We start from the raw sequence: 26,894 nt of genomic DNA, 5'->3' as shown, positions 1-26,894 counted from the left end.
TTGGTGCTCAGAGTCTCTGTCAAGATGGCTCAGTGGGTAAGGATCCTTGCTGACAAGCTTCGTGATCTGAGTTCATTCCACATGGTGGAAGGAGGGAACCTATTTCTGTACATTGTCCCCCGACTGCTACACATGGGCCATCACACACACTAAATAAATAAGCGTAAAGACAAAAGCTGAAATAAATTTGACTTTGCTTTATACTGGCTGGTCCTTTTCTGTGTCTGTCGGAACCGGGCATTTCAGTCTGGCCTGCGTTGAGGTAACTGAGAGAATGCATGGAGCTCCTCAGGCTACTGTGCATGCTAGACTGGAGCTGTGCCTTCTTCCCCAGTCTGTAATCTCAGCTACTGGGAAGCTCTGGCAGGAGGATTGCAAATTCAAGGCCAATCTGGGCAGAAGGAATTTTTGAGCCCAGAGAAGATTGTAAATAGAAGGAGGAGGAGGAGGAAGGAGTTGAGGGAGGGAAGGAGGGAGACACACACACACACAGAGACAGACAGACAGACATAGAGATTATTGCTTTTTATTTTTGAGAAAGATCTTGCTATGTATCCTAGGCTTGCCTCAAGTTCTCGGTCCTTTAGTCCCACCCTTTCAAGTGCTGGATTAAGCTGTAAACTATTATCCTAAATTTACGATTTTGCTTGTTTTTGTTGTTGTTGTTTGTTTTTGTTTGTTACAACGGGTTGATCTAGGGCACAGGTCAGTGAAAGCTACATGTTCACTTTCTTTTCTTTCTTTCTTTTTGGCGGGGGGAGGGGTTCACTGTGCAGCCTTGGCTGACCTGGAACTTGCTGTATAGACCAGGCTGGCCACAAACTCACAGATTCTCCTGCCCACCCTTCCTAGTTCTGGAATTAAAGGTGTGCACTAACACACCCATCTTGCCCTGCAGAACTCCACCCACATTTTATTTTGAGATAAAGTCTCTCTATTATGTAGCCCTGGCTGTCTAGGAACTCTTTATATAGACCAGACTGGCCTTGAACTCACAGAAATCTAAACGTCTCTGCTTCCTGAGTGCCGGAGCCAAAGCTATTTACTGAAGCCAAAGCAATTTAGTGGAGCCAATGCCAATTAGTGGAAAAGTTACCAACAGCCACACTAGGACCCTAGGTCATGGGTGATAGGTTTATGTGAGAACATCTGCTCGTTAATCTTGGAGCATCCTTGAGACTTCTTAAGGAAACATTCTTGAGGTATCTTGCAGGAGGTATCTCAAACCATAAAGCACTCTTGCTATCTTCTGCAGCAGTAAATTAGCCTTCCCCCTTTTCCTGCCTTCTCCCTATATAAGTTGGGTAAAAATTTCTAATAAACGAGGCTTTGATCAGACAAACAGACTTAGCCTCATTCCTTGTGCCTCTTTGTCCTACCTCATTCTTTTCCACCCCCTCTTTAGGAACCCGTTGAAGTCCCTTGGGGACACCCGAGTGCTGGGATTAAAGGCGTGCACCACCACACCCGGCTTCCTCAGCTCCTTTTAAATTTATTTTGAGACAGGGTTTCAACAATTTACCCAGGCTGGTCTTACTTGTGATCCTCCTGGGTCAGTCTCCCTAGTGCTGGGATTACAGGTATCTGCCCTCATGACCAGGGAAAATACTTTCTTTCTTTTTTTCTTTCTTTCTTTCTTTCTTTCTTTCTTTCTTTCTTTCTTTCTTTCCTTCCTTCCTTCCTTCCTTCCTTCCTTCTTTCTTTCTTTCTCTCAGTTTCCTTCCTTCCTCCCTCTCTCCCTCCCTCCCTCCCTCCCTCTCTCTCCCTCTCTCTCTTTCTCATTGGTACAAATAAAATAGCAAGGCTAGGACAAACAAAAGATAGGATGGAGTTGGTCAAGCCTGCCTCCCACCATCACCGTGAGGACTAAGTGTGCTCAGCAGGCCCCATACGTGTCCTTGAGCAGTCCCCTGGTCTGGCCTCTGAGTGGTGACTGCTGAGGGCCTAGGTCCCCAATGAGCAGCGAATGTCCTGAAGGTCAGGCACTTAGTTTGGGCTCCTTCTTGTTCAGGGTGAGCTCCAAGCCACTAGAGTACATCAGGGGAAGAGCCTGGCGATCTGACACATTGTGTGCTTCCTGTAGGTGTGGGGGCTTGTGGGGATTGCTAGAAATCCTCTCAGCTCTGTGAATACATCTAGTGTGGGTTCTTGTCTGGCTTTGCCATGCCTGACACATTAAACCATCAGTATAGTAGCTGACAGCAGTGGTGAATGGATCTTGTCCATGGGGACACCTGATTTTTTTCAATTGTTGTTTGTTTATTTATTCTCCCTCCTCCCCCCCCCCCGTGTGTGTGTGTGTGTGTGTGTGTTGGCACATGTGTCATGCTGTGCTCTTGGAGGTCAGAGGACAACTTCTAGGATGTGGGTCCTAGGGATGGAACTAAGTGGTCTGTTTGGTGGCAGGTGCCTCTACCCCCTTACCCATCTCACAGACCCCAGAGAACTGATTTTAAATCCAGAGGTGAGATGTGACACATTTGGGAGAGACCAGATGTGCAGAGTATGGCCAAGGCCTGTCAAAGCCCAGGTATTCCAACCTCAGGACCCATTTCCTTGTGAGTCTTGAGTCACTACCATGAGGTGGACAACTACTCCACTACCCAAGAGCAATTCCAGAGGATTCTTGGCCCAGGACCACCCGAGGGACCTGCAAGAACTGTCCCCCCAGAGTTCCAACCTTTGCCCCACGTGTCTTCACGGAAAGCCAGGCCTTCTTAAGGCGGGGTGCATGTGTGGGGTGTGGGACCTGCGCCGGTAGAGACCAGCCAGCACCCCAGCCAGAAGCCGTCCCACTCGCAACCTCCTGCAGGCGGCGCCAGAGCGTGGTGCCGCCTCGTGACTCCGGTCCAGAGTCCTGCGGGGCGTGGCGAGAGGCGGGCCAGGCGTCTCTGGGCGTTGGAGCGCAGCGACCGACAGCGAGACTGTTCGCGCGGGACACATGGACGGACGGACGCACAGACGGCCAGCGGGAAGCCCCCGGACCATGGGCCGCCGCTGTTGCCTGGGGTGGGACTTCAGCACGCAGCAGGTACGCGGGGGCGCGCGGTGGGAGCCTGGCGATGCCCTGCCAGCGAGACTCGTCCTTCCGGAAACCGCGGCTGCCTCCCCGCGGAGCCCCGTGGACACGTAGCGGGGGAAGTGTCTTGAGGGGTCCACGCGGCATCCGGGTTGCAGGGACACTCGGCGAAAACAGCAGAGCCCAGAGGCTGACAAAGGTGCGCGCGCATGCATAGCCTAGATCCGATCACAGCTGAGCACCTTTACTTTATTTTACTTATTATTATTTTGTTTTATATTTTGAGACAGGGTCTCAACTTTGGCTGGCCTGGGCTCACTGTATAGACCAGGCTGGCCTTGACCTTACAGAGATTCATCTGCCTTTGCCTCCTAAGTGTTGGATTTAAAGGAGAGTGCCACCACACAGGCACCTTTATTTTTTAAAAGCGAAATGGGCGTAATATACAGATGGACTTTGTCTGTGTCCTCTACCCCCGTGACCTCTCTTGGCTGGCATCAGCATGCCAGGGTCTGTGATTCCAGGACCGCTGGTCAGAGGTTGGTGTTCCCAGCAGAGAGAATTAAAACTTGCTTCCAGGTAGGCATGGGACACCCAGTGGGGTGTCAGCATCCATCTTTGGGGAACAAGCACAAGGGCTGTGAAAGCCCTCTCCTCAGACATGTGAAGAAAGGCAGGTTCCTGAGGGGAACATCCCCTAGGACGAGACTTGTTTCATCATCCTCCCTGAGCTTGGAATGGCTGCATTAAGAAGTAACTTATGGCTTGACCATGCCATGGATCTGGGGACAAGCCCTTGAGACAAGCCTTGCCAAGCGCAGGACCATGGTCCATGGGGAGCAGATTCTTGTAGATGGGAGTTTCATCTGGATTTCCCATTCCATTTTTACTTTTTTTCCCCTAAATCCCCCAACATAAGTCTTTGAGAATGCATCCTATGAAACTTATGTTGTTATGGTTACAGTAATGCCCGTTAGCCTGTGCCGAACCTTGACTGAAGTCAGAAGCCTCTCGCGCATGGTAGAGGCTGAGAAAATTCTGTACACGGTTTTCATAAATGTCTTCCAGGTTAAAGTTGTTGCTATTGATGCCGAGCTGAGCATCTTCTACGAGGACAGTGTGCATTTTGACAGAGACCTACCTGAATTTGGGTATGTACTCGGTGTGCGTCTGTGGGCGGGTGGTGTGAGAGCCTCCCTAAACCGCCTTCATTTATCAGCTATACTGTTCTGACTTAACCCAGCTGCAAGAGAGGTGGTCCGTGTAGACCTCTGAGCATCTTCTGTCGCTGTTGTCGTCATCATCATTATCAATTTATGTGTATGGGTGTTTGCTTGCATGTCTGTGAACCACATGTTTGCCTGGTGCCTGGAAGGTCAGAAGAGGACATCAGATCCCCTGTAACTGGGGTTACCGGCAGTTGTAAGCCACCATAGAGGGCCAGGAATCAAACCTACATCCTCTGGAAGAGCAGCCAGTTTGCTCTTCACCCGGAGCTGTATCTTTCCAGCCCCTGAGACTCTTTTCTTTACATACAGAGAGTGACTTATTCCCCTATTCCTTCCCAGTTCAATGCATTCATTCACTCATAGAGTTGGGATCTGTTTTTACCAGGCACTGCAATGGGTGTAGATTTTGATGGTTGTACTTGGCCACCCTCTGTAACTAATGAGAGAGCACCATAGAGCCGTGCTCTGAGGGAACACACCTTTAATCCCAGTACTCAAGAGGCAGAGGCAGGCGGAGCTCTGAGAGTTCGAGGCCAGCCTGGTCTGCAGAGAGAGTTCCAGGGCACTCAGGGATACACAGAGAAGCTGTCTCAAAAAGAAAGAAAACATGCCACAGGCTGGAGAAGCTATAAAGAAAGATGTTCACATCAGGTCATGCTTCTGGCCAGAGGCCAGAGGCACATCTACTGTCAGCCTTGTCTTTCTTAGGAGTCCTTTTGGCACATGGCATGTGCACACGTGTGTACACTAGCGTGTAGCTTCCCTCCTCTGTACCCCTTTTTGAAACGGTCTCATGTACCTCACTGTGTGGCTGAAGATAACCCTAACCCCTAATGCTCTGCCTTACTTCCTAAATGCTGGGGCACCCATCTGGGTTTGTTGTTTTTTGAGACAAAGGCTCACTTTGTAGCCCAGACTGGCCCCAGTTCACAGTTCTCCTGTGTCAGCCTTCTGAGTGTAGGGATTACAGGAGTGTGCCACCACACTTGGCTGCTGGGTTTGTTTTTTTTTTTAATTATTATTATTATTATTTTTGTCCTGGAGACCAGAGAGGGCTTTGTCCATGTTAAACACTTGGTATATCACGGAACTTTACCGTCAGCCTCTTTTGTATGAAGTCACCTGCTCATTGCGTCTGTAGTGGTACACACCCGTGATCTCAGCACTCAGGGCCGAGTTCCAGGCCAGCCTGAGCTATGGTGGAAGACTCTTGGGGTTGGGAGATGGGGTGACCAGTGTTCAGTTCAAGGCCCAACCCAGCCTTCTGGGCAAGGCTTTCTCTTCTGAGAATCTGCCTTCTAGGAAATGCTTCCTCAGAGCTGGAGAGACAGCCCAGCAGTTAACAGCACTGACTGCTCGTCCAGAGGACATGGGTTCAGGTCCAGCACCCACATAGTGGCTCACAACCATCTATGACTCCAGTTCTAGGGGTATCTTATGGCTTGTTGTGACTGCCAAGAGTACTAGGTACAGACATGGTACACAGACAGACATGTAGGCAAAACACCCATATAGATAAAATGAAAGCTAAAGCTGTCCAGTTTCGTCTGAAAAAAAGACTCCATGCCTTCAGGGGGTATTGTCCTTCAGCTGGAGGCCTCTACCACAGGGCCAGCTCCTCAGAGCTCAGGGCTCCATCCCACATACCTGTTCTCCCTGCAGAACTCAGGGCGGTGTCCATGTACACAAGGACAGGCTGACGGTCACCTCTCCGGTCCTGATGTGGGTCCAGGTAAGCATAGGGAGGCTCCCTTCCCTCTCCTGTATTTAGCCTGTGCTGCTGCTGGGCCCACAGTGGCAGCTCATCCACAGTGGGATCATCCACTGAGACTGTTTAACTCCGGTCAGAGGATGTCAGTGGTTCCTGGGGCAGGCTAGCCCCAGCTGGTACCTGTATTTGTCTGAGAAGACTCAGAAAGACTCCCAGGTACCAGAGCCACAAAGGTTGGCAAGTTTTATTGAAGTTTTATTTGTTTATTTATTTATTATTTGTTTGTTGGTTTGGTTTGGCTGTCCTGGAACTCGCTCTGTACAGCAGGCTGGCATTGAACTCAGACATCTGCCTGCCTCTGCCTCCCAAGTGCTGGATCAAAGGCATGTGCCACCACTACCCAGTTCACCTGTTTCTTTTTAAAGATGGGGCCTCATAGCCCAGGGTAGTCTCCAACTCATCCTGTGATTCCCCTATCTTTATCTCGTAAGTGTTGCAGGTGGGTAGCTGCACGTCCAGGTGTATGTTCCTAGGGCGTCCTGCATGCTAGGAAAGCACCCCACCAACTGATCTGTACCCCAGCCCATGGCACCTTTAAAACACACATAGCCAGGCTTTCCCGGCTCTGCCATCATCCAGGCGTGGCCCCTGGGTTTCAGCGTCTTACTGTTCGTCCCCACAGCGTGGTCACTCAGAATGGTGTCTTATAATCAGCTAGTCAGGCCAAGATCATCCCCAAGCTATTCCTGCCTGCTTAGGACCACTCACCCTGACCGGCCAGTGGCCAGAGCTGGCGACCCATGAGAGGGCCCTTTTTAGCATAGACAGACATGCTAGGTCTGGGTTGCCTCGTGCTGGTGGCACCAATGTCCTTGAACTTGGAAGCCAGCAAAGGCAGCACTTAGTGTGTCTGCCAAAAGCCTTTCTCCATCTTCCCATACCTGTTTAACACTATCCCCTGTACTGTTTCTGTTTAAGAAACAGACCAGTGTGAGCTCTGTTTTGCTGCCTGATCATGCGTCCAGCACTGGGGCAGTGGAGTTAAGGATGGATTCTAACCAGACGGGTTAGCTGAAATGCACTTCAGAAACCTGAACCAGCCCCAAGGTGGTATCCAGAGGCAAGGGCCATTGTCAAGAGGTCCCAGAGATTAAATTAAGGGCTGTGTCGGGTGGGTGGGTGGAGAGCCGGGGGCTCTGTGTGGAGGCAGGATGGTCACTGAGCTGTGGCAGCCTCTGGGCTGTACTTCTAAGGTTTCCAGTCCTTTGCCCTCCTGTGAGGTTTGGCAAGCAGCCTTGTCAGGGCCAGGAGTGATCTCGGCATGAGTGCGCTTCCCAGGCTTAGACAAAACTGACCTCAACAGACACAGTTGTGATGAGTCTGAAACTCTTGCCATCCGTCTGTCTGTCCCCATGAAACATATACATATTGAGACAAGTTCTCATGTATTCTGGGTTGATTTGAGATACTGTGTAGCTGAGGGTGACCTTGGACTTTGCTCCTCCTGCCCCTAACTCCCAGGTACTAAGTTAATAAGTGTGTGCCACCACGCTTAGTTTTATGCAGCCGTGGGGGATAGAACCCATGGCTCTAGGTATGGCATCCCAGCTCATCCGGCCATGAGGTCTTAGGCAGAAATGTCACACTCTACTGGATACTGCCACCCGTTCTGCCCACTGCTAGGAAAAAAAGATCCAACCAGACCGAGAGCATTAAGTAGACACTGGATGGCTCTGGCTCTGCTCGCTGCTCCTGTGTGTAGAGTCTGGACCTGGGCCCTCCTGATACAGCCTGGGCTGGCTGGCCCTTCTCTGTTGTTCTCAGGTCAGAGCATTCAGATTGAAGTAGAAATGCACGTGAAGGAAAAACACGTGAAGGAAAAAAAAATTTGAACTGTTTGCTTTGTTTCTTCTGCGGTGCTTAGAAGATGTCAAAGTAGAGACAGAAATCTTGAGGATTAATGGTTTAGGATTTCATTTCTTTCTCTTTCTTTCTTTCTTTCTTTCTTTCTTTCTTTCTTTCTTTCTTTCTTTCTTTCTTTCTTTCTTTCTTTCTTCAGGGTTTCTCTGTGTAGCCTTGGCTGTCCTGGACTTGCTTTGCTGACCGGGCTGGCCTTGAACTCACAGAGATCCTACTGCCTCTTCCTCCCAAGCACTGGGACTAAAGGTGTGGGCTGCCACCGCCGGAGATGGTTTCATTTCTTTAACATTCATTTAGCCCGAATAGCCTTGGTGGTGCACACCTGGAATCCCAGCACTTCAGAGGTGGAGGCAGAAAGGTCAGGAGCTCAAGGTCACCGCTAGTTAATTGAGAGCTCAGCGAGAAGGTCCTTGTGCTCGCAGATCTCCAGCAAAACCAGCAATGTTAAGCACACAGGATTATCTTTCCAATGGGAAAGATGAAAAACCTGTTCTTCCATCCAGAAAGCTGAGAGTTGGAAGCGATTAACCGCCTGATGATCTGTGTTATTGTTGGGCAAGGCCGTGTCAAGCTCCTACAACCAAGGCCATAGATTGCTAGTAATGTAAATGACTTTTATAGCCAGAGGCTCCCCCAAGCTCCCACAACCAGACCGAGGTGGCCAATAGCCCAAATGACCTCTGTGCTGTCTGTGTGACTGAGACCAGGCCAGACCTTTCCGCCCTTAAGTTAGTACATGTATCTCCAGAACCCATCCTGGGAGAAATGACATGTGCCCTGAGTTGAGTTTCAATGTACTCACACTTCCTTGTGCACTGGGGATTGTATTACATCAGGAAACCTAAACATCCTGCCCCCCCCAGTTACACTGGGCTTAAATATATTGGGAATAAACCACTGGTTATGAGACTCACCGAAGTCTGATCCAGGTTGGCCAAGACAATCTGCACCAGGCTTTTATTCTCATCTCCCCAATGGGTTTGCTTCCCAGCCTGGATACCTTCAGGGACCCTCACTTGGCTACATGTGAGTTGGGGCCAGCTTGGACTACCTGAGACCTCTCAAAAAAACAAAAAAATGAGCTGAAGAGGTGACTCAGTGCCTGAGAGGGTATGCTGCTGCTCTTCCAGGGGCCTGCATTTAGTTTCCAGCCATTTGTAACTCCAGCCCCAGGGGATCTAATGGCTTCCTCTGGCCTCCTTGTGCCACACACACAGGGCACACACTCACACAGATACATATCCACAAATACATAAAAACAAACGTTTAGAGCAGACAGACAAAAACGTACGTCCAGCCAAACTGACCCTTTCTTTTGAGGCCTGCTTGTTTAGTCAGTTATCCTGACACAGATCCTGTGTTGAGACCTCCTCTCTGCAGGGCCATGGCATTTCTCTGCTCAGGCTTGTGCTTCGAGGACTCAGTGCTTCTGTGGAGTCATGGTGGATTCTGTTCTTCGCAGGCTCTGGACCTGATCCTGGAGAAGATGAAGGCTTCCGGCTTCGACTTCTCTCAAGTTCTAGCCTTATCTGGAGCAGGCCAGGTTTGTCAACAGCAGCTCCATCTGCCCTGGGAACTTAGCTTTCTCAGCAGCCCACTGTGGCTGCTGAGCTGATGGCTTCCCATGGAGTAAGCCAGCCTTCCTTCCTTTTTTCCTTCCTTCCTTCCTTCCTTCCTTCCTTCCTTCCTTCCTTCTTTCCTTCCTTCTTTCTTTTCTTTTTCTTTTTTCCTTTTCTTTTCTTTGAGATAGGGTTTCTCTATGTAGCACTGGCAGGTTGGCCTTGAACTTGAGTATGGATCTTCTAGTAGTGATAGCACCTCCAGCTCTTCCACCTTCGGAGCTGTATGGCTGGCCTCCTTGCAAAAGAATCTGAGATGATAAAGTATTATATAAAATAGGACATTTAACTAGGCTTGGTGGTGTAGGCCTGTAATCCCAGCTAATTGCTGAGCTGAAGCAAAAGGATTGCAAGTTCAATGCCTGCCTGGACCATAGGTGAGTTTGAGGCTAGCGGGAGCAAGTTAGTGAGACCCTGTCTCAGACAGAGGGCTAGGGGTATAATTCAGTGGTTGAGCACTTTCCTAGCATACAGGAGACTGAACATTTACTCCCCAGTACTCAATAGACAGATGCATAGTAAATAGGACAGTTGGCAGGGAACTATGTACAGGCCCGTGAAGGGATGGGGGAAGCAGTAGATATAGATTTATTATGGCTGTTTGGTGGCACAAAATTTTCTTTCTAGTTCCTGGAAGACAAACATATTACTAACAACGAGAGCAGTTTTATGTGTGTTTTTTATTTTTAAGTGTATGAGTATGTGTGTGTGTGTGTGTGTAGGTTTGTGCACATGAAGGCAGGTGTCCTTGGAGGCCAGAAGAGGATGTTGGTTCCCTTGGAGCCAGTTACAGGAAGTTGTGAGACCCCCTGGTGTGGGTGCTGGGAACAGAACTTGGGTTCATCTGCTGAAGCAGCAAGCTCTCTTAACCACTGAGCCATCCCTCCAGCTCTGAGTAGTTTTAGTGGAAAGTTGAGGAAGTATTCCTACTGTCAAGAGCGTCAACGAGCCTGAGTGTGTGCCAGGCCCTGTGCTGAGATCCTCGGGAATCCCAGTGGCGATTCTGAGCTGGTGAGGCGCTCTGGGCACGCCCAGCTCTGCCACTTGGACTCCTGAACTGAGTCCAGATCATCCACACACCAGGGTCTCCGGATCCTCACCTGCCATAGAGTCACTGTGACAGTTACATGCTTAGAACAGTGCCTGGAACATGAATAACTCTCTTAAATTTTAGCTACTTCTTTTTTCAAATAAAAAAATATTTAGTGTATAGTGAGTGTGTGGCATTGTGCCAGGGCATTTGTGCGGACAGCCTCTGCAAGTTGGTTCTGTTCTTCTTCCATGTGGACATCAGGCATCAGAGTCAGGTAGCAGGCTTGGCAGCAGGTGCCCAGCTCGCTCTCCGGCTTGTCCCCTCAGCCCGGAGCACCATGCTGCCACTCCTGTCCCTGCTCCCAGTAGGAACATCCACTGACGAGGTTGTCTGTGTTCTCATGACTGCAGCTCCACAGGTTTGTGTGTGAGTGGGTGCGTATATACATGTCTGCTCGTACGTGTGTTCAGGGTGCAACCTTGGGTGTCATCCTGACTTTTTGAGACAGGCTCTCTCACTGTTCTAGAGCTCAGAAGGTAGGCTAGGCTGGATGGCCAGTGAGCCCCAGGAAGCTGCCCGTCTCCACCTTCCTAGTGCTGGATTGTAAGCGCACACCACCATGTCCAGATTATTGTTATTTTCTTACAAAAGTATTATTTTATTATTTTATGTGTGTGGATATTTTTGTCTGCATGTATGTCAGATGGTTGTGAGCTGGGAATTGAATCCAGGTCTTCTGGAAGAGCAGCCAGACCTCTTAGCCACTGAGCCATCTTTCCAGCCCTCCAGATTTATTATTTATTTTCTGTGTATGAGTGTTTTGTCTGCATGTATGTCTGTGTATGTATGTCTGTCTACATGCATGCCTGGTGCCTGCAGAGGCCAGAAGAGGAAATCAGATTCTCTGGAACTGTAACTACAGATGGTTGTGAGCCACCATGTGGTTGCTGGGAGTTGAACCCAGGCCCTCTGGAAGAGCAGCCAGTGCCCTTGACCACTGAGGTGTCTCGCCAGCTCCCCAGATGGTTTTCTTAATGTGGGTTCTGAGGATCTGAGCTCGGGGCCTTGTGATTATAAGACAGACACTTTAATGACTGGGCTGGCTCCTGAGGCCTCTTCAGGGTTTTGTACTTGCACTGTTGTGTCATGGATGGCAGGGTCAATAATAACCTTTGATCTTAGTGCCGACTGTGTCTGTGACATGAACAGATGGCACGAGTCAGCCTCAGGTAATACTGTAGGTGATGTTTGCAATATTAGTACAGTTTGATAAAAGATACCAAAATGCAGTCTGATGAGTCCCGAGTCCTTCCTGCAAGCTTTGAGGGGATAGGATGGAATTCCTTCTCATTCCATGAATGTGAAAACCAAGTATAATAAAGGCATCTGTGGATCAAAGTGTCACGTCACTGAGCTAAGTGACAGAGAGGTGGTGGAGACAGGCTTGGAGACTGTCTTTTTGGCTTGAGATCTGGGTCTGCCTGTGCAGGAGTGTGTGGCTCTGGGACATGGTACCTGAACATGTGCTTGCATTCCCCTCAACAGCAACATGGAAGCGTTTACTGGAAGGCTGGAGCCAGCCGGACATTGTCAAGCCTGTCACCTTCTCTCCCATTACATCAGCAGCTGCAGGTGAAGATGTTTTGTGAATCTAATAAACTTCAAAGCTGGGACCCCTGTGTCCTGTGAACCCCGTGGTCCAGGGCTTCTCTGCATTGTCATGAGTGTGAAGGCGGCATTGATAGTAGCTCAGTGACCATGGTCTGTCTGCCCAGCCTGCCAGGCTAAAGTGTCCTTGGGGTTGTCCAGACCCCCCTCATTAGTGAGCCCCTTCCTTCACAGAACAGCTGTGGGATCCTTGGTGATGCTGGGAGGTATGTTTCCAATTTCCCCTTTCTTTCTATGTTTCCAAAGCCTCAGCTAGACCTGCACTTCGATGCCGTGTTGCCGGCTGCCTGTCTCCTGCAGCCTGACTTGCCTAGGTGCCCTTACAGAGATTATGCAACCTCAGGCTTTCTGGAGATTTCATTGACCCCCACAGATGGCCTGTTCACAGGGTCTTCCTGATTGAGGGCAGTGTGACCCACCAGGCCGAGGGTTGCCTGTAGTCAGTGGTGGAATGGAAGCCTGAACCTCTACCATTCCTTCCAGGCCTGCTTCTCCATTAGCGACTGCCCGGTATGGATGGATTCCAGTACCACGGCCCAGTGTCGCCGGTTGGAGGCTGCTGTAGGTGGAGCCAGGGCTCTCAGCTGCCTCACGGGGTCACGGGCCTATGAGGTAGGCAACCTGCCAGGACGGGGCTCTGGGAGAATATAGTGGGCACCCAGCCTCTGGGGCAGAGATGGTCTGAAGTGATGATGCTAGTGTCGGCCGTGAAGCTGGCTTGGAGCATGCTAGCCCTGGGTTCTGGTCCAGGCACCCTTCTCTCTCTGTATTTAGCAGGCAATGTCCTTGCGTGCAGTCCAGCGACTGGGGTGTAAACACGGCTATACCCCTCACTGGAGCTCCGTGTGTGAGGAGGGTTGTGCAGACTCATGGTCTGTAACCTCATGAGAGCAAGCAGGACTTTGGTTTGAGGCAGTTTTGAAGCAGAAAGGAGAGACCAGAAGACCCTTAGTGTGGGGCCTCAAGGACCATAGCTGTTGTTCCAGAGCTTGTTGTGATTGGCTGTCTTGGGTCATGTGACTGTGGAGGGCTACAGATGGCTCAGCAGGTCAGAGTGCATGCTGTGCTTGCAAAGGTTCAGTTCCCAGGGCATCAGGTGACTAACTGCTGTGTGTAAACTCCCCCCCACCCCAACACAAACACTCTAGGGTATTGGGCGCCCTCTTCTGGCCACCATGGGCCTCCATGTGGACATGCGCACACACACACACACACACGCACACGCACACGCGCACACACACACACACACACATACACTTTCTTTCCTTATGTGAGGAAGGCACATACAAGCCTCCTTCATAAAGTAAAAATCAAGGCAAAAAAAAAAAATAATAATAAGCACGGTTAGAACACTAGGAATGAGGTCTCCACAAGGAGATTACGTGAGCCCCACTTCTGGTTCTCAGGGAGCTGGGAAGAGCTGGCTAAGAGCACTGGCACTCTTGCAGAGACCTGGGTTCAGTTCCACATGACAGCTCATACCCACCTGTAGCTCCAATTCCAGGGTGATCTGATGCTGTCTCCTGATCTCTGTAGTTTCCTGCTCACATGTGACACACACACAGTCACAGATGTGTACACATTAACAAAATGAGTAAGTAGCATTTTTAAGGACAGTTATTGTGAGCCACCATGCAGGTGCTGGGAGCTGAACCTGGGACCTTTGGAAGAACAGCCAGTACTCTTAACTGCTGAGCCACCTCTCCAGCCCCTAAGGACAGTCATTTTAACGGCTGTTCGCAGAGCTGATTGGCGCATAGGAAGCCTTACCAGGAAGCTGAAGTTACAGCCTTGTCCATGGGTGCAGGGGGATTGCTGACTGTCCAAGAGCTCATTACCAAGAACTCAGGACTCAAAGGCTAAAATACACTGTCTTTACACAGCCGGTAAAAGGCATTTCTAGACATGGGGCTTGTCCGAAGCTGCTCGTGTTCCGTACGGTATCCAGACCCACTCTGCTGACCTTTATGATTATTCTGTGTAGCATCCGGGTTCCTAAGAATCTGTGCTCTTTTACTCCCCCAGCGTTTTACGGGGAACCAGATAGCGAAGCTTTCCCAGCAGGACCCTGAGGCCTACTCGCACTGTGAGGTAAGTGATCCTTCACATTCCGTCAAGACCACAGTTGAACCCTTTTTGTCACACTCGCTTGAACGCGGGCTTGTTTAACATGATAGGCATTGGCGAATGCCTTTGATGAGTAGGCGTTACGTGGTTCAGAGAGGGGCTGCTGAGGTGGCTCAGAGCGTTCAGTTGCTTGCCTCCAAGCCTGAAGAACCTGAGTTCCAGCCCCAGGGTGGAAGGAGAAAACTAACTTGTGAAAGTTGCTCCCTGACCTCCACACAAGTGCTCTGGCGTCTGTGCGCCTCTCTCATGAGATAAATAAACATAGTGAAGCACGTTAAAAATGAAGGCAACGATGTGTTTTTGTTGTCTTTCCTAATGTTAGGTACACAAAGGGCACAGTGCTCCAGCTGTCTCCAGTAGCCAGCACAGCAGCCCGTGGCCAGGGGCCGCACCACACAGCCGAGGCCTGCTCTAGGCTCTCCTGTCTGGATTTGTGGAAACTGGGATAATTGCACAACCATGAAGTTGACTAAGATGCTCTTCCTCTCTCCTTCCCCTCTTTAATTTCTTTCCTATTATTTTTTTTATTTGTGTGTATGGGTATGTGTGTGGAGGTCAGAGGACACCTCCTGGGAGCTGGTTCTCTCCTTGTACCACACAGGACCCAGGAAGGGAACTCACCTTGTCTGTGTTGTCTTGTCAAGTGCCTTGTCCAAGTGGCGAGTGCCCTAACCTGCTGGGCCTCTTTGCTGGCTAATCTGCTGGCCCGCCTTCCTTAACTTTTCTCTCTTCCTTTTTCTTTCTGGCACCAGGGTTTAACTATGTAGTGCAGGCTAGCCTGGAGTGCTTGGCCCTCCTGCTCAGATTCCTGAGTGCTGGATTACAGGTGTGTCCCACCGTACTTAGCTTCTGGTTGTGGTTAACTTTCTTCTTGTGACAAAAGAACAGATAAAAGCAACTTAGAGAAAAGGGAGTTTTAGTGAGGCAGTAATGGCATGCTCCTTAATCCCAGCACTGGGGAGGGCGTGGGACACCAGTCTAGGGTCAACAGAGAACATCTTGGAGCCTCACTCTCACAACAAACTACTCAGTATGCTTTTTGTACATGTTTGGCAAATTCATAAGTTATGAACATTTTTTAAATGATTTATTTACTTTTATTTTATATATATTAGTGTAAAGATGCCAGATCTCTGAAGTTACAGACAGTTGTGAGCTGCCATGTGGGTGCTGGGAATTGAACCCGGGTCCTTTGGAAGAGCAGACAGTGCTCTTTACCACTGAGCCATCTCTCCAGCCCTATAAATATTTTTTTAAACTTATTACCCCCACCCTTTCTTTTTTTGAGACAGGGTCTCATGTAGCCCAGTTTGTTCTCAAACTCTGTGAAGCTGAGGATGACCTTGAACTCCTGGCCCTCCTACCTCTACCTCCTAAGAGCTAGAGTAACGAGTGAGCATTGCCACACCCAGCATTTGGTGTCTTGTTTTGATTATGGGTTTTTTGTTGTTGTTTTGGTTTTTTTGAGACAGGGTTTCTCTGTATAGCCTTGCCTGTCCTGGACTCACTTTGTAGACCAGGCTGGTCTTGAACTCACAGAGATCTGCCTGCCGCTGCCTCCCCGAGTTCTGGGATTACAGGTGTGTGCCACCACACCAGGCTTTGATTATGGTTTTTAAGATAGGGTTTTGCTGTGTAACCCAGTCTAGCTTGGAACTCACTCTGCAGACCAGTTGGCATCAAACCCCTCAAGTGCTGAGATTACAGGACTATACCACCACACCTGACTGCAAGTTATCACTTAATGATCCCAGGTTTGAAGTTACTGTGCAGCGTTAGCCACTGAGGAGTGAAAGCACTCCTTAAACCATGTGTGTGGAATGAATGTATGTCCCAATGGGGCTGGAGGTGTGGCTCTCCCCTGAGTCTAGGGGCCCTTGGCTTTAGAGACCCCCAGGCTGATTTTCAGTGCCTCAGTGATGCTCTTGGGGGCTGGGTAGGGTGTTGGAGCTCCTTGGAGGGGAGGGGCAGACATTGTAGCCTTGAGAGCCTTGGCTAATTTCGTGTCTTTGGCCACATAACTGCTTCTTGTGACTGAATGTCACTTAATGTGGAGTGAAGAATTGATGGCGTCTGAATGGATTCCAGATGGAGAACCAGTCTCCCTAAGGCATGGTCACAGGGCCTTGGCTTTCCCTGTCCTCCGTCATGGTTGGTTTCAGTGCTTTAAACTAGCACTGCTCAGAACTCTGGCTGCTTCTGACTGGGTCTCCAGCACTATCTGCTGAAGTTTCAGCTTCCGTTCACTGCAGATCATGGTGTGTGTGCCTGTGTGTGTGTACCTGGTGTGTATGTGCTTGTGTGTGTGTATGAGCTTGTATGTGTGTGTGCCTGTGTGTATATGAGCTTGTGTGTGTGTCTGTGGTGCTCAGTAGCTTACGGTGTGTGGAAGTGAGTCCTCTCTCACTCTACTTCCTTCTTTTCCAGAGAATTTCCTTGGTCAGTAGCTTTGCTGCTTCGCTGTTCCTGGGTGGATACTCGCCCATCGACTACAGTGATGGTAAGCCTCAAAGTATGCTGAGTGGCCATGGGGACTGCAGGGCCTCATCGGCATGGCTGGGTAGCGGTCCTGGCAGCTCTCATCAAAGATGGACTGGGTGGTCCTGGCTCAAGAGCACTCACAAGGTAGCAGGCCAACTGGCAGCCAGGGCTGCAGGCGTCTGCAGGCTTCGCTGGAGCTGGGATCTACTTCAGAATCTTATATATGACCTCTGTCTCTGTCGGGAGGCTTCCGAAGTCCCTCTGTAAGGTTGTTGATGACAGTGCAGGGAAGGAGGGAGGGCAGGGAGGGAGGAGGGACCTGCAGGGAGGGAGGGGAAGGAGGGGAAGGAGGGGAAGGAGAAGAGGCCTGCAGGAAGGAAGAGAGGAGAGGGAAGGAGAAGGCCCCCCAGGGAAGGTGTTCCTTGCTGATCTTGGAAGTGAGAGTCCTTCCAGTTTCATCCTTCTGATCATGGGGACCAATCTGGGTCAGGGTTAAGGTCACCTCTCAAGGACTGAGTACAGAGGCAAGGGTCATTAGGGGCCATCTTGGAACCTGGCTTCCACAAGCCATTTACTGTTTTGTTCATACTTGGCACACTTATGAATTGCATTTATTTATTTATTTGTTATTCAGCCTAGTTTTATCTGCGAGACACAGCCTCTTGTAGTCCAGGCTGGCTTTAAACTTACAGTGAAGCTGTGGATGACCTTAACTCCTGACCTTCTTGCCTCTGCCTTCTAGTTTCCAGGGTAATATTGTCAGCATTTTGGACTTTGTTTTGTTTTAGGGTTTTGAATTACTTGATTGTGTGTGTGTGTGTGTGTGTGTGTGTGTGTGTGTGTGTGCACCTGTGTCAGGGGTGGGTGGAGGATGGAGCTAGGGAAGGCAGTGAGCCACCTGATGTGGGTCCTGGGGACCAAAGTTGAATCCCCTACACGAGTCGTGCATGCTTCTAATCAGGGAGCCATCGGTTATTCTCTGGGTTTAGTTTTTGGGGACAGGGTTTTGCTGGGTGCCCCAGGCTAGACTTGAACTCATTAGATAGCCCAGGCTGACCTCAAACTCCTCTTGCCTCTGCTTCCTGAGGTGCTTTGGTTACAAATGTATGCCACCATGCCGCACTCAGAATTGTGAACTTTTGGTATCAATACTGTTGATGAAACAGAAGTGATGTCAACAGGGAGGAAGCTGGGAGGAAGTTTCTGGAAGAACTCATAGGTGAATGAGAGTTTTAGTCCATTTCCTGTTGGTATAATGAAGATACCTGGGACCGGGTGATCTATAAAGAGAAGTTTGTTTGGGGGCTGGGATGTAGCTCAGCTGGTACAGTGCTTGCCTAGAATGTGCGAAGCTCTGGGCTGTTCCTGTATCATCCTATGTAACTGGGTGTCTTGGTGTGTGCCTGCTATCCCAGCCTTGGGGTTTGGAGGGAGGATGACCCGAAGTCCCAGGTCACGCTCAGCTACATAACAAGTCAGGGTCAGCCTGGGAAATGAGACCCTGTCTCAAGGAGGAAAACAGATTTTTGACTCATAGGCGCTTGAACCTGTTTGGCAGCTAGTGAGGCCTCCTCCTATCATGATGTGCAGACAGCAAGTGTGCAGCTCATGTCTCTATCTGGAGAGATGGCTCGGCAGTTAAGAGCGTGTGCCTGTCTTGCGGAGGACCCAAGTGCAGTTCCCAGCACCCATGTCCTGTGAATCCCAACCACAAGGACCAACAACTCCAGGAGACCCAACAGCCTCTTCTGGGCTTTCTGGGTGCCTGCCGCCATGTGCACAACCACAGTCAGACACAGTCACAGTATTAAAAACAACAAATAATAAATTATTTATATAAATTAAAGTAATGAATCTTAAAATATAAAAACTACCATCACAAGGACCCCACCTTACATGTCTTTTCCTGGAAGAGGCCATGAGCTCGGGACACCTGAGGGCTGTCCCCTATCAGGGCAGCCCCGGACACAGGGAGCGATTTCCGATTGCCGTGGTGTGGGTCAGTTCTTGTCTCAGGCCTCAGACAGCAGATTTTCAGGCCCCCTGTGGGGGAGGGCCTGAGGAGAGGGTTCGGGGGAGGTGGTGACAGGGTGTACGGACATGGGACCTGCCGCTTTTGCATTCGGCTCTTAAGCGTGCCACCTTCCTTCTGCGATGAGACGGGACCTGGACTCAGTTTCCCATGCCCCCACGGCAGCTTAGACCATCTGAAATGCCAGCTTCTGGTACCTGCGGCACTCTCTCTGGCCCCCACCACTCCCTATATGTGCTGTAGGCACTCATTCACATAAAAACAGATAAATCTTTGTAAAGCAAACACAGAGGCCCAGCCACACATTTGCACTAGAGAAGTCACTTTCTCTGCCGGTTTTGCCCATCTCCACCAAGCCCCCTCCCCCCCTCACCTGTTCTTGGTTTTGTTTCCTTCCATCTGTCCTTAGGTTCTGGAATGAACTTGTTACAGATCCAGGAAAAAGTCTGGTCCCAAGCTTGCCTTGCCGCCTGTGCCCCCCATCTGGAGGAAAAGCTCGGCTCACCCGTCCCTTCATGCTCAGTTGTGGTGAGTCCTCTTTCCAACAGTGACTCCATTGTGGATGCCGGCTCTGCTGATAGAGCCTAGAGCCGTGCACGCATCCATGCACACACACACACACACACACACACACACACACACACACACACATTCCTGTTTTCACTTAAGCCTAAACTCAGCATTAGTCAGGATATCTTAATATCTGGGTAAAGAACTTGAACACAGCAGCGCTCAGGTGCTTGGCTAGATCCCCAAACTATCTGAGGATTTCTGGGTACTGCATACCTAAGGGTTAAACTACACAGAGTCGTGGAATTCCGCTCTGGCATGGAAGCTGGCATCAGGCAGCTCTGGAAGCAGAAATAGGAAGGATCTGACAGAGTTCAGGCCTGGGGTCACACTGGCTAAGACCTGGCCTGGGCTCAAACGACACTAAAGCTGGCGCTGCTCAGGCCTGCCTGCTTACTGTTTACCGCTGTGTTTTGAGACAGTGTTTCCGTATAGCTCCAGCTGGCCTGGAAGTTGTTACGTAGTCCAGGCTGGCCTCGAACTCAGAGATCCATGTGCCTCTGCCTCCCAGGGCTGAGATGCAAGGCGTGCGCACCACCGCAGCTAGCTCGGCCTGCCTCTGTTGAATCGGTGTCCTCATCTGGGGATAACACTGTCTCTGTATACAAAGACATGACGTGAGCTGCGGGGGCTTGAAAGGGCTTTAGATAGTGGTTAAGGACACGTGCCATGAGTGTAGTGCCACCCGTTTGGAATGGCTGTGGGCTGTGCGCACCCTGTTGTGTTCTGGTTGCCTGGTCCTGTTCTTGGCCACGCTGCTTAAAGAGGGTCCATCTGCAGCAGCCAAGGGGGACTTAGCTGGTCTTATCTCTTCCCACGGTGTGGGGTCCACATGTGGACAGGGTGGATACCAACTTACCTTGCTGAGTAGCAAATGTTACAGCACAAATTGTTTTGCTCTACACTGGGGCATTTGTAACATGCCATGTTCATTAAGAGTTACACTTCAAAAAGGCAGGGGGGTGGGGTGGCACATGCTTGTAACCCCAGCACTAGGGGAGGCAGAGGCAGGCAGATCTCTGTGAGTTCGAGGCCAGCCTGGTCTACAGGGTAAGTTCCAGAACAGCCAGAGCCACGCAAAGAAGAACCAAAAAGTTAAGTGTAGTTATCTGTAAGATATCAGGGTCACTAGGTCTGTACACGCAGCCCTTGGGATGTTATGACCCTCTGTGGCCTTTTGAATTGTGTGAAATTGAGAACAAGGCTTTGTCTAAGACACAGGCGTTGCTTACATAACACAAGGAGCCTTCTCAGAGGCAAGGGTTGGAGGAACAGGAAGGGACCAGTTCTGAAAAATGCATTTTCACTTACTGACAATGCATCCAATGATGATGAGGACAAACCATGGCTTCATGCAGGTCTTGGCCCTGCCGGAAGCAAACTTTCACGCTGGGCTTCCCTGACTCTGTGCCCCGTGAGTGTGGAGGGCGTCTGAGAGAGCGCGGGAGCCTGTGTGTGAGTGGCCGCTTCCCGCCTTTCCCTAGGACACCCCCGCTTTTAGGGGCTCCTCTGTGGCTTCTCCCTGGTTGTCTTTGGGGCACCCAGTGGCACTCTTGGGTTCCTGCCCTCTTGTTTTCTCTAGTGTCCTAGGTCATCCCTCCAAGTTACAGCCCTGCCACACTCTGGCTCCCGAGGTCAGGATGCATTCTCCCAGGGGCTGGCTTGTTCTGATGGAAATCCAGAACACAGCTGGCTAGAAAAGAGTCTTCCCTTTTAGGAGGGGGGAAAAAGCCTTTAAAAGTGTGTTTCTTTAAGGCAATCCTATTGGCCCATGTGGCCTGCGACTATATAGTCCATAGTGGCCATCCTCCTGTCTCAGCTTCCTGAGTGTTGGGATTTTATAGGCATCAACCACCATGCCCTGTCTTTCCTTCCTTCCTTCCTTCTTTCCTTCCTTCCTTCCTTCCTTCCTTCCTTCCTTCCTTCCTTCCTTCCTTCCTTCCTTCTTTCTTTTTCTTTGTTTCAAAACAAGGTCTTTCTGTGTGGCCCTAGCTGTTTTGGAAATCTGTAGACCAGGCTGGCCTCGAACTCAGAGATGTGCCTACCTCTGCCTCCCAAGTGCTGAGACTAAAGGTGTGCCTCACTGCCACCACCACTGCCCACCACCACCATCTCTACCACCTGGCTTGCCCTGCCCTTTCTAAATTCTTTCCAAAGAATATTTATCTGTTGGGGGAGAGGTGGGCTCTACTCTTGTTTTAAAGGGGCCTCGGCTCCTTAATGGCTCACCTGCCCTTAACTGCCATTTTGATTCATTTTCATTACTACTACTACTATTATTATTATTGGTTTCTCATGACAGGGTTTTTCTGTGTAGCCCTGGATGTCTTGAACTCAGTCTGTAGACCACACTGGTGTTAAACTCACCGAGATATCCCTGCTGCTGCCTCCCAAGTGCTGGGGCCAAAGGCGTGAGCCACCAGAGCCCGGCTGTTGTTATTATTAATTATTATTATTGTTATTATTATTATTATTTTGAGACAGAGTTTCTGGTAGTCCAGGCTGCCTAGAACTTGCCGTGTAGCCAAGGATGAACTTAAACTTCTGTCCCCTCCACCTCTGTCTCGTAGGTGATAACATTATGTATGTACCGCCATGCCTGGTTTAAATGGGTTTTTTAGATTTATTTATTTTGTGTGTAGGAGTGGTTCCCTACATGTATGTGTGTACATGTGCATGCAGTGCCCCCCAGAGTTCAGAAGAGGACATGGGGTTCCCTGGAGCTGGAGTTACAGATGGTTGTGAGCCAGCATGTGGGAGCTGGGAACTGAACCCGGGTCCCCTGCTGCAGCAGCAGATGCTTTCTACTGCTGAGCCGCCTCCCAGGCCCTTCCCACGCCTGGGGTTCCGTGCTGCTGGGGATCAAATCCACTGCTTTGTGCATGCTAGTTGAGCAGTGTGCCAACTGAGCTGCACCCCTAGTCTGCTCCCATTTTCTTAAGACAGTCTCATGTAGCCCGGGCTGGCCTTGAACTTGCTTCATAGCCCAGGCTAACCCTGAGGTTAGTTTTCGTTAGAACACTGTTCTGTGTACTTGTCTATCTGGTTATTGTTAGCCTAGTTGCTGGAGTAATAAAAGGGTAAGGCATGCCCTGTATCTCTGTGAGCTTTCTTACTAACATCCTGTTACTTTTTTCTTCAACATTGTATCCAGAATTTGGTGTTCACAAAGTAGGTGCAAGTGGGAGCTTGCTATGTTCTAGCTCTCCTGAGTTTCTCAAACTCACATGGTCCTCCAGGAGACCTCAGGCCTGTGGCTCTAAACCTGCACTGGGCTCCACCTGCGGAAGGATGAGGATGTCCAGGCTCTGCCTCGGATGCCTGCAGCAGCCTCATGGCCCGAGGTGTGGAGGATCCCTCAGCTCCAGTCACCTGGAGCCAGGAGTCTCTTGGGTTTCGGGGTGCTGAGCAGGCTGTGGCTACCCACACAGAACACACCTGTACTTCCTCCCCAGGGAGCCATTTCTTCCTACTATGTCCAGCGCTACGGATTCTCTCCAGGATGCCAAGTGGTGGCCTTTACTGGGGACAACCCGGGTACGTATCTCAGGAGAAGGTACTCTGCAAGAGGACCAGCAGGGTCGCCTGACTTCCTTCCTTCCTTTTCCGTGTGTGTGTGTGTGTGTGTGTGTGTGTGTGTACATATACAGATTACATAAACACACATACACATTGAGTTGGGGTCTTTCTCCGAAGGCCTAGAGCTTACTGGGTAGCCCAGGCTGGCCCAGATGCTCATCAGTCATCGCTGTGCCCAGCCTCCTGGGCACAGGGAACACAGATGTGAACCGTCACACCTGATTCTCACTGGTGCACTTGTGTGTGCAGACGCAGTGCAGAGCAGAGGCCAACCTTAGCTATCTGTCATTTCTCACACGCTGCCTACCTTTCTGCTTTTAAGCCGGGTTTCTCACGAACCTGGAAGTCCCAGGTAGACTGTGCCAGCTGGTTGTAGAGCCCCAGTGATCCACTAGGCCCCCATCTCCCCAGCACTGGGGTTATAAGCGGGTGACATCATGCCCAGTGTACCCAGCATGCCCAGCGTGTCCAGCTTATTGATGAAGCCTTCTTCTGTGGGTCTTTCCTTTCCCTCTGAATTAGAGCTCTTTGTCTCAACCTCGGCCTGACCCCACTACCCTCAAAGGCTGCTCCGGCATGGGCTCAGGCCTGTGCTGCCTTGGTGAAGGTTAATGGGCAGAAAGAAGGCGGTTCTCTCCCCACCTCCATCCCCTTCTCTTCCAGCTTCCACCTCAGCCCTCCAGCCCTTCCTTCAGGACACTGTTCATCTCTCTATATGCCTGGCTTTGCTTCTTGTGGCACCCTCCACCTTGCCTTTCCTGCTTTAGGGCCTCTCTGTGGTCCCTGGAGAAAGACCAGCTGGGTCACACTGAGGAGTATGCTGTGCGCTGTACTCCAGCCACACCGGGAGAACCACCCTTTGCCTACCGAACCTTCAAAGGACCGTTGGCATTGAAGGGGCTCTGCTTGTCGACTTCCTCCTGCGCATTCATGAGCCTTCACCCTCTGGTCAACTTGCTGTGCTGGTGTCCAGGCTTCAGCTGCCCTGCCCTTCTGCCGCCTCCTCTGGAGGGAGCTTCGCATGGTCTCCCATGCTTGGGCATGCGCACATCCTGGAAGCACGCCCCACGGGCAGTTCAAGGGTGTCTGTTTCTCTTCCATTTCTCCTCAGTTCTGTTCATTCCATCAACATTTAGGTGGCACCAGCTATGTGCCAGGTTTTCTTCAGTGGTGTGGGCACTGAGGGCTGAGAAGGGTCGCTGCTGGGAGCCCTGTGTCTGGGTCACTTGCCACCTCCGCTTTTCCTTGGTTCTCTGGCCTTCTTAGAGTACCTGATAGTGGCGGCAGTTTGTATTCCTGAGGGAGGAGCCATCAGGGGCCTTGGCTGGAGGGATCTGCCCTTTGACCCCTTTCACCTTTTTGGTTCCTTGAGCTTTCAGCTTGCTGAACTGTGGGTTAAAGTGGAAGGTGATACCTGTGTCACTGTCAAGGTGTCACTACAGCTTGCTCTGTGGGTCCCGAGTGACTCCTGCTAACCACACGTTTCCCTCCCATTCTCAGCGTCACTGGCAGGCATGAGGCTGGAGGAAGGTGACATTGCGGTAAGGTGACTTCTCACGCCTACAGACTTCCTGTCCTGGGGACCAGGATGCTGAGTGTCAGCTGTATGTCTGCTGCCTCTAACGTGGGCGGCCCACTGTCTTCCCTCAGGAGGTCATTGCCCTTCGCTGATGTCAGGCATGACCCCTGCCTGCTTGACAGTGACTAGTCTGCTGGGCATAGCAGCAGAGGGTTGGACAGGGGCCAGGGTGCTGTGAGCTCCCAGGTGCGTGGGAAGATTTAATCTTTGGCTTGCTGCATCTGGCAGGGAAGCCGTTTGGTAAACCGTTATTTTTGATGATTCTGTGTTAAGTTCTAGAAAGTCAGTAATGGTGTCCCTGAGAGCTTGAGTCTGGTGTGGCGAGAGTAACAAAATAAGGGAGGGGGGGGCCCTGAGGAGGTGGGGGTTGTTGCCTGCAGTGTGGGGAGTGACGTGATTGGTGACGGGGCGGGGGCAGGGAGACTGCAGAGGGCATCGCTGACAGAGGGAGCATTTGTAGGCAAGCCCTAGACGCCTCTCCCTCTGCTCGGCTCTTCTCAGGTCAGCCTGGGCACCAGTGACACCCTGTTTCTCTGGCTCCGGGAGCCCATGCCTGCCTTGGAAGGCCACATCTTCTGCAATCCGGTGGACGAGCAGCACTACATGGCCCTCCTGTGGTAATCCTGCAATCTCTGCGTCGGGGAGGGGCGGTGCAGACAGCTCTGCCACAGCCAGACTCCCCAAGCCATTTCTACTAAAGTGCTCCCGGGTAGCCACGACCACAGGGCCATGTGACTTCTCTGGGAAAGAGCCTGAGACCTAGCATCCCCCAAAGCTGGGCACAAACTCTGCCTCCAACGCTGTCCCGTGTGCCACTGGTTTGGCAAGGAAGGCATTTCCTTCATGGTGCTCTTGACGTATCTAGCTGGCCCCTCAGCAAATGGTCTGGGGAGAGCTTGCTTCCTGAGAGTTCTGTGTGTGGCGTGTCCTGACCACAGGCCCTTGGTACCTGGTGGAGGCTCCCTGGCTTAGAAGGCTTTTGAGCTGTAAGCATCAAGAGCCACTGGAGAAAATTCAGGTCTGGATGGGCTGGTACCCATCCCCGTTGAGAGCTGATCCGAAGTGTCAGTTAACTGGGCTCTAGTGTGGCAGCCTCCAGCATAAACAGATCCCAAGATCAGCATGGGTCCAGACCTCCCAGGGTGTCCACAGAACCCCAGGACAGCCTCAGATACTTGGAATTCTGGCCGCTGTGCCCTGCCCATGGGCTGTGGTCTAGCCTGACCTGGAGACCCTCTACCTGGGACTCTTCCAACATCGCTGGGTCCATTGCAGGAGTAAAGTTTAGTGGTAGAATCCTTGCCTAGCATGGGAGGCACCTGGGTTCCGACCTTAACAACAGAGAACTCGGGAGCCCAGAACTCACACTGTGTGTGTTTCTGCAGCTTTAAAAATGGCTCCCTCATGAGAGAGAAGATCCGAGACGAGTCTGCTTCCTGTTCCTGGAACAAGTTCTCCAAGGCCCTGCAGTCCACAGAGATAGGGAACAAGGGAAACTTGGGTAAGCCGGACCTGTGGACAGGGGCATCGAGGCTTGGGGCACCATGAGCTGGAGGTGTGGAGTGGTTGGGGGAATGTCCTTTCTGTCTACATGAGCTGGTGTGGGGCCCCAGGTTCTGAGGGTGGGTGGGGTCACGAGGCAACCCTTGGCTGTTTTTCCATGAACCTCAAGTGAAAGCTCAGACTGGTTATGGATCTTCTGCCCCTTCAAAGCCCCTGGTGACAGCATCAGACATGGATGTCCCAGGATCCACTGTGCCCTACTCCTTCTCAATAGCAGCTTTTTGCCCCAGACACAGGAGTACCAGGCCACGTCCTGAGGGAGGAAGGGGCTTGTCTCCTTGAGCACACCTCACTTGATGCTCATGTTTCATTAACTGAGCTGCCGAGTGTAAATAAGAAGAACAGCCTCAGAACAGCCCAGGCCTTCCCAGTCCTCTCTGTCCTGTGGGAGAGAATGGACGGAGGAGGTCACTGGGTTCCTCTAGGGGATGGGAGGAGGCCTGCAGCCCAGATGACCTAACTTGGTTTTGTCCTTCTTGAAGCCTTTTGAGAAACTGTTCTTTGCTCTGGGGCATTGACAGTTAATCCTTTCCTGGTTTTGCTTCAGGTTTTTATTTTGATGTAATGGAGATCACCCCTGAAATTATCGGGCGTCATAGGTTTAATGCAGAAAACATTGAGGTACTTACATCTTTTTCATGCATCTGTTTGTATGGTGTGTGTGCATGTTTGCATGTGTGTTGCTGGTATGCATGCATGTAGCAGCTCAGGATTGACACTGGGGGTCTTTCTGGGTTGTTCATCCACCTTTTTCACAGGGACAG

General features: G+C 50.9%; 1 protein-coding gene across 2 annotated transcripts in view; it reads left to right on the top strand.

The window, feature by feature from the left end:
- The first annotated feature begins 2,877 nt into the window (after positions 1–2,877).
- The window catches only part of Xylb (xylulokinase), a 34,124-nt gene continuing 10,107 nt past the window's right edge, over positions 2,878–26,894 (top strand). The window contains exons 1-14 of one of the 2 annotated variants that reach the window (XM_021648031.2): positions 2,878–3,031; positions 4,088–4,170; positions 5,911–5,980; positions 9,342–9,422; positions 12,077–12,163; positions 12,683–12,811; positions 14,225–14,290; positions 16,754–16,826; positions 19,249–19,367; positions 22,865–22,946; positions 24,489–24,529; positions 25,069–25,184; positions 25,953–26,068; positions 26,678–26,751. In XM_021648031.2, coding sequence (XP_021503706.1) covers positions 2,942–3,031; positions 4,088–4,170; positions 5,911–5,980; positions 9,342–9,422; positions 12,077–12,163; positions 12,683–12,811; positions 14,225–14,290; positions 16,754–16,826; positions 19,249–19,367; positions 22,865–22,946; positions 24,489–24,529; positions 25,069–25,184; positions 25,953–26,068; positions 26,678–26,751 — 1,227 coding nt within the window. In that variant the 5' untranslated portion in view covers positions 2,878–2,941. The remainder of the gene's footprint in view (positions 3,032–4,087; positions 4,171–5,910; positions 5,981–9,341; positions 9,423–12,076; positions 12,164–12,682; positions 12,812–14,224; positions 14,291–16,753; positions 16,827–19,248; positions 19,368–22,864; positions 22,947–24,488; positions 24,530–25,068; positions 25,185–25,952; positions 26,069–26,677; positions 26,752–26,894) is intronic. The other variant, XM_060385065.1, reaches the window with a different exon arrangement.

The sequence above is a fragment of the Meriones unguiculatus genome, chromosome 6 (assembly GCF_030254825.1).
Source record: "Meriones unguiculatus strain TT.TT164.6M chromosome 6, Bangor_MerUng_6.1, whole genome shotgun sequence".
NCBI lineage: Eukaryota > Metazoa > Chordata > Mammalia > Rodentia > Muridae > Meriones > Meriones unguiculatus.
The sequence above is the reverse complement of the archived record's forward strand: the minus strand, read 5'-3'. Positions and strand labels throughout refer to the sequence as shown.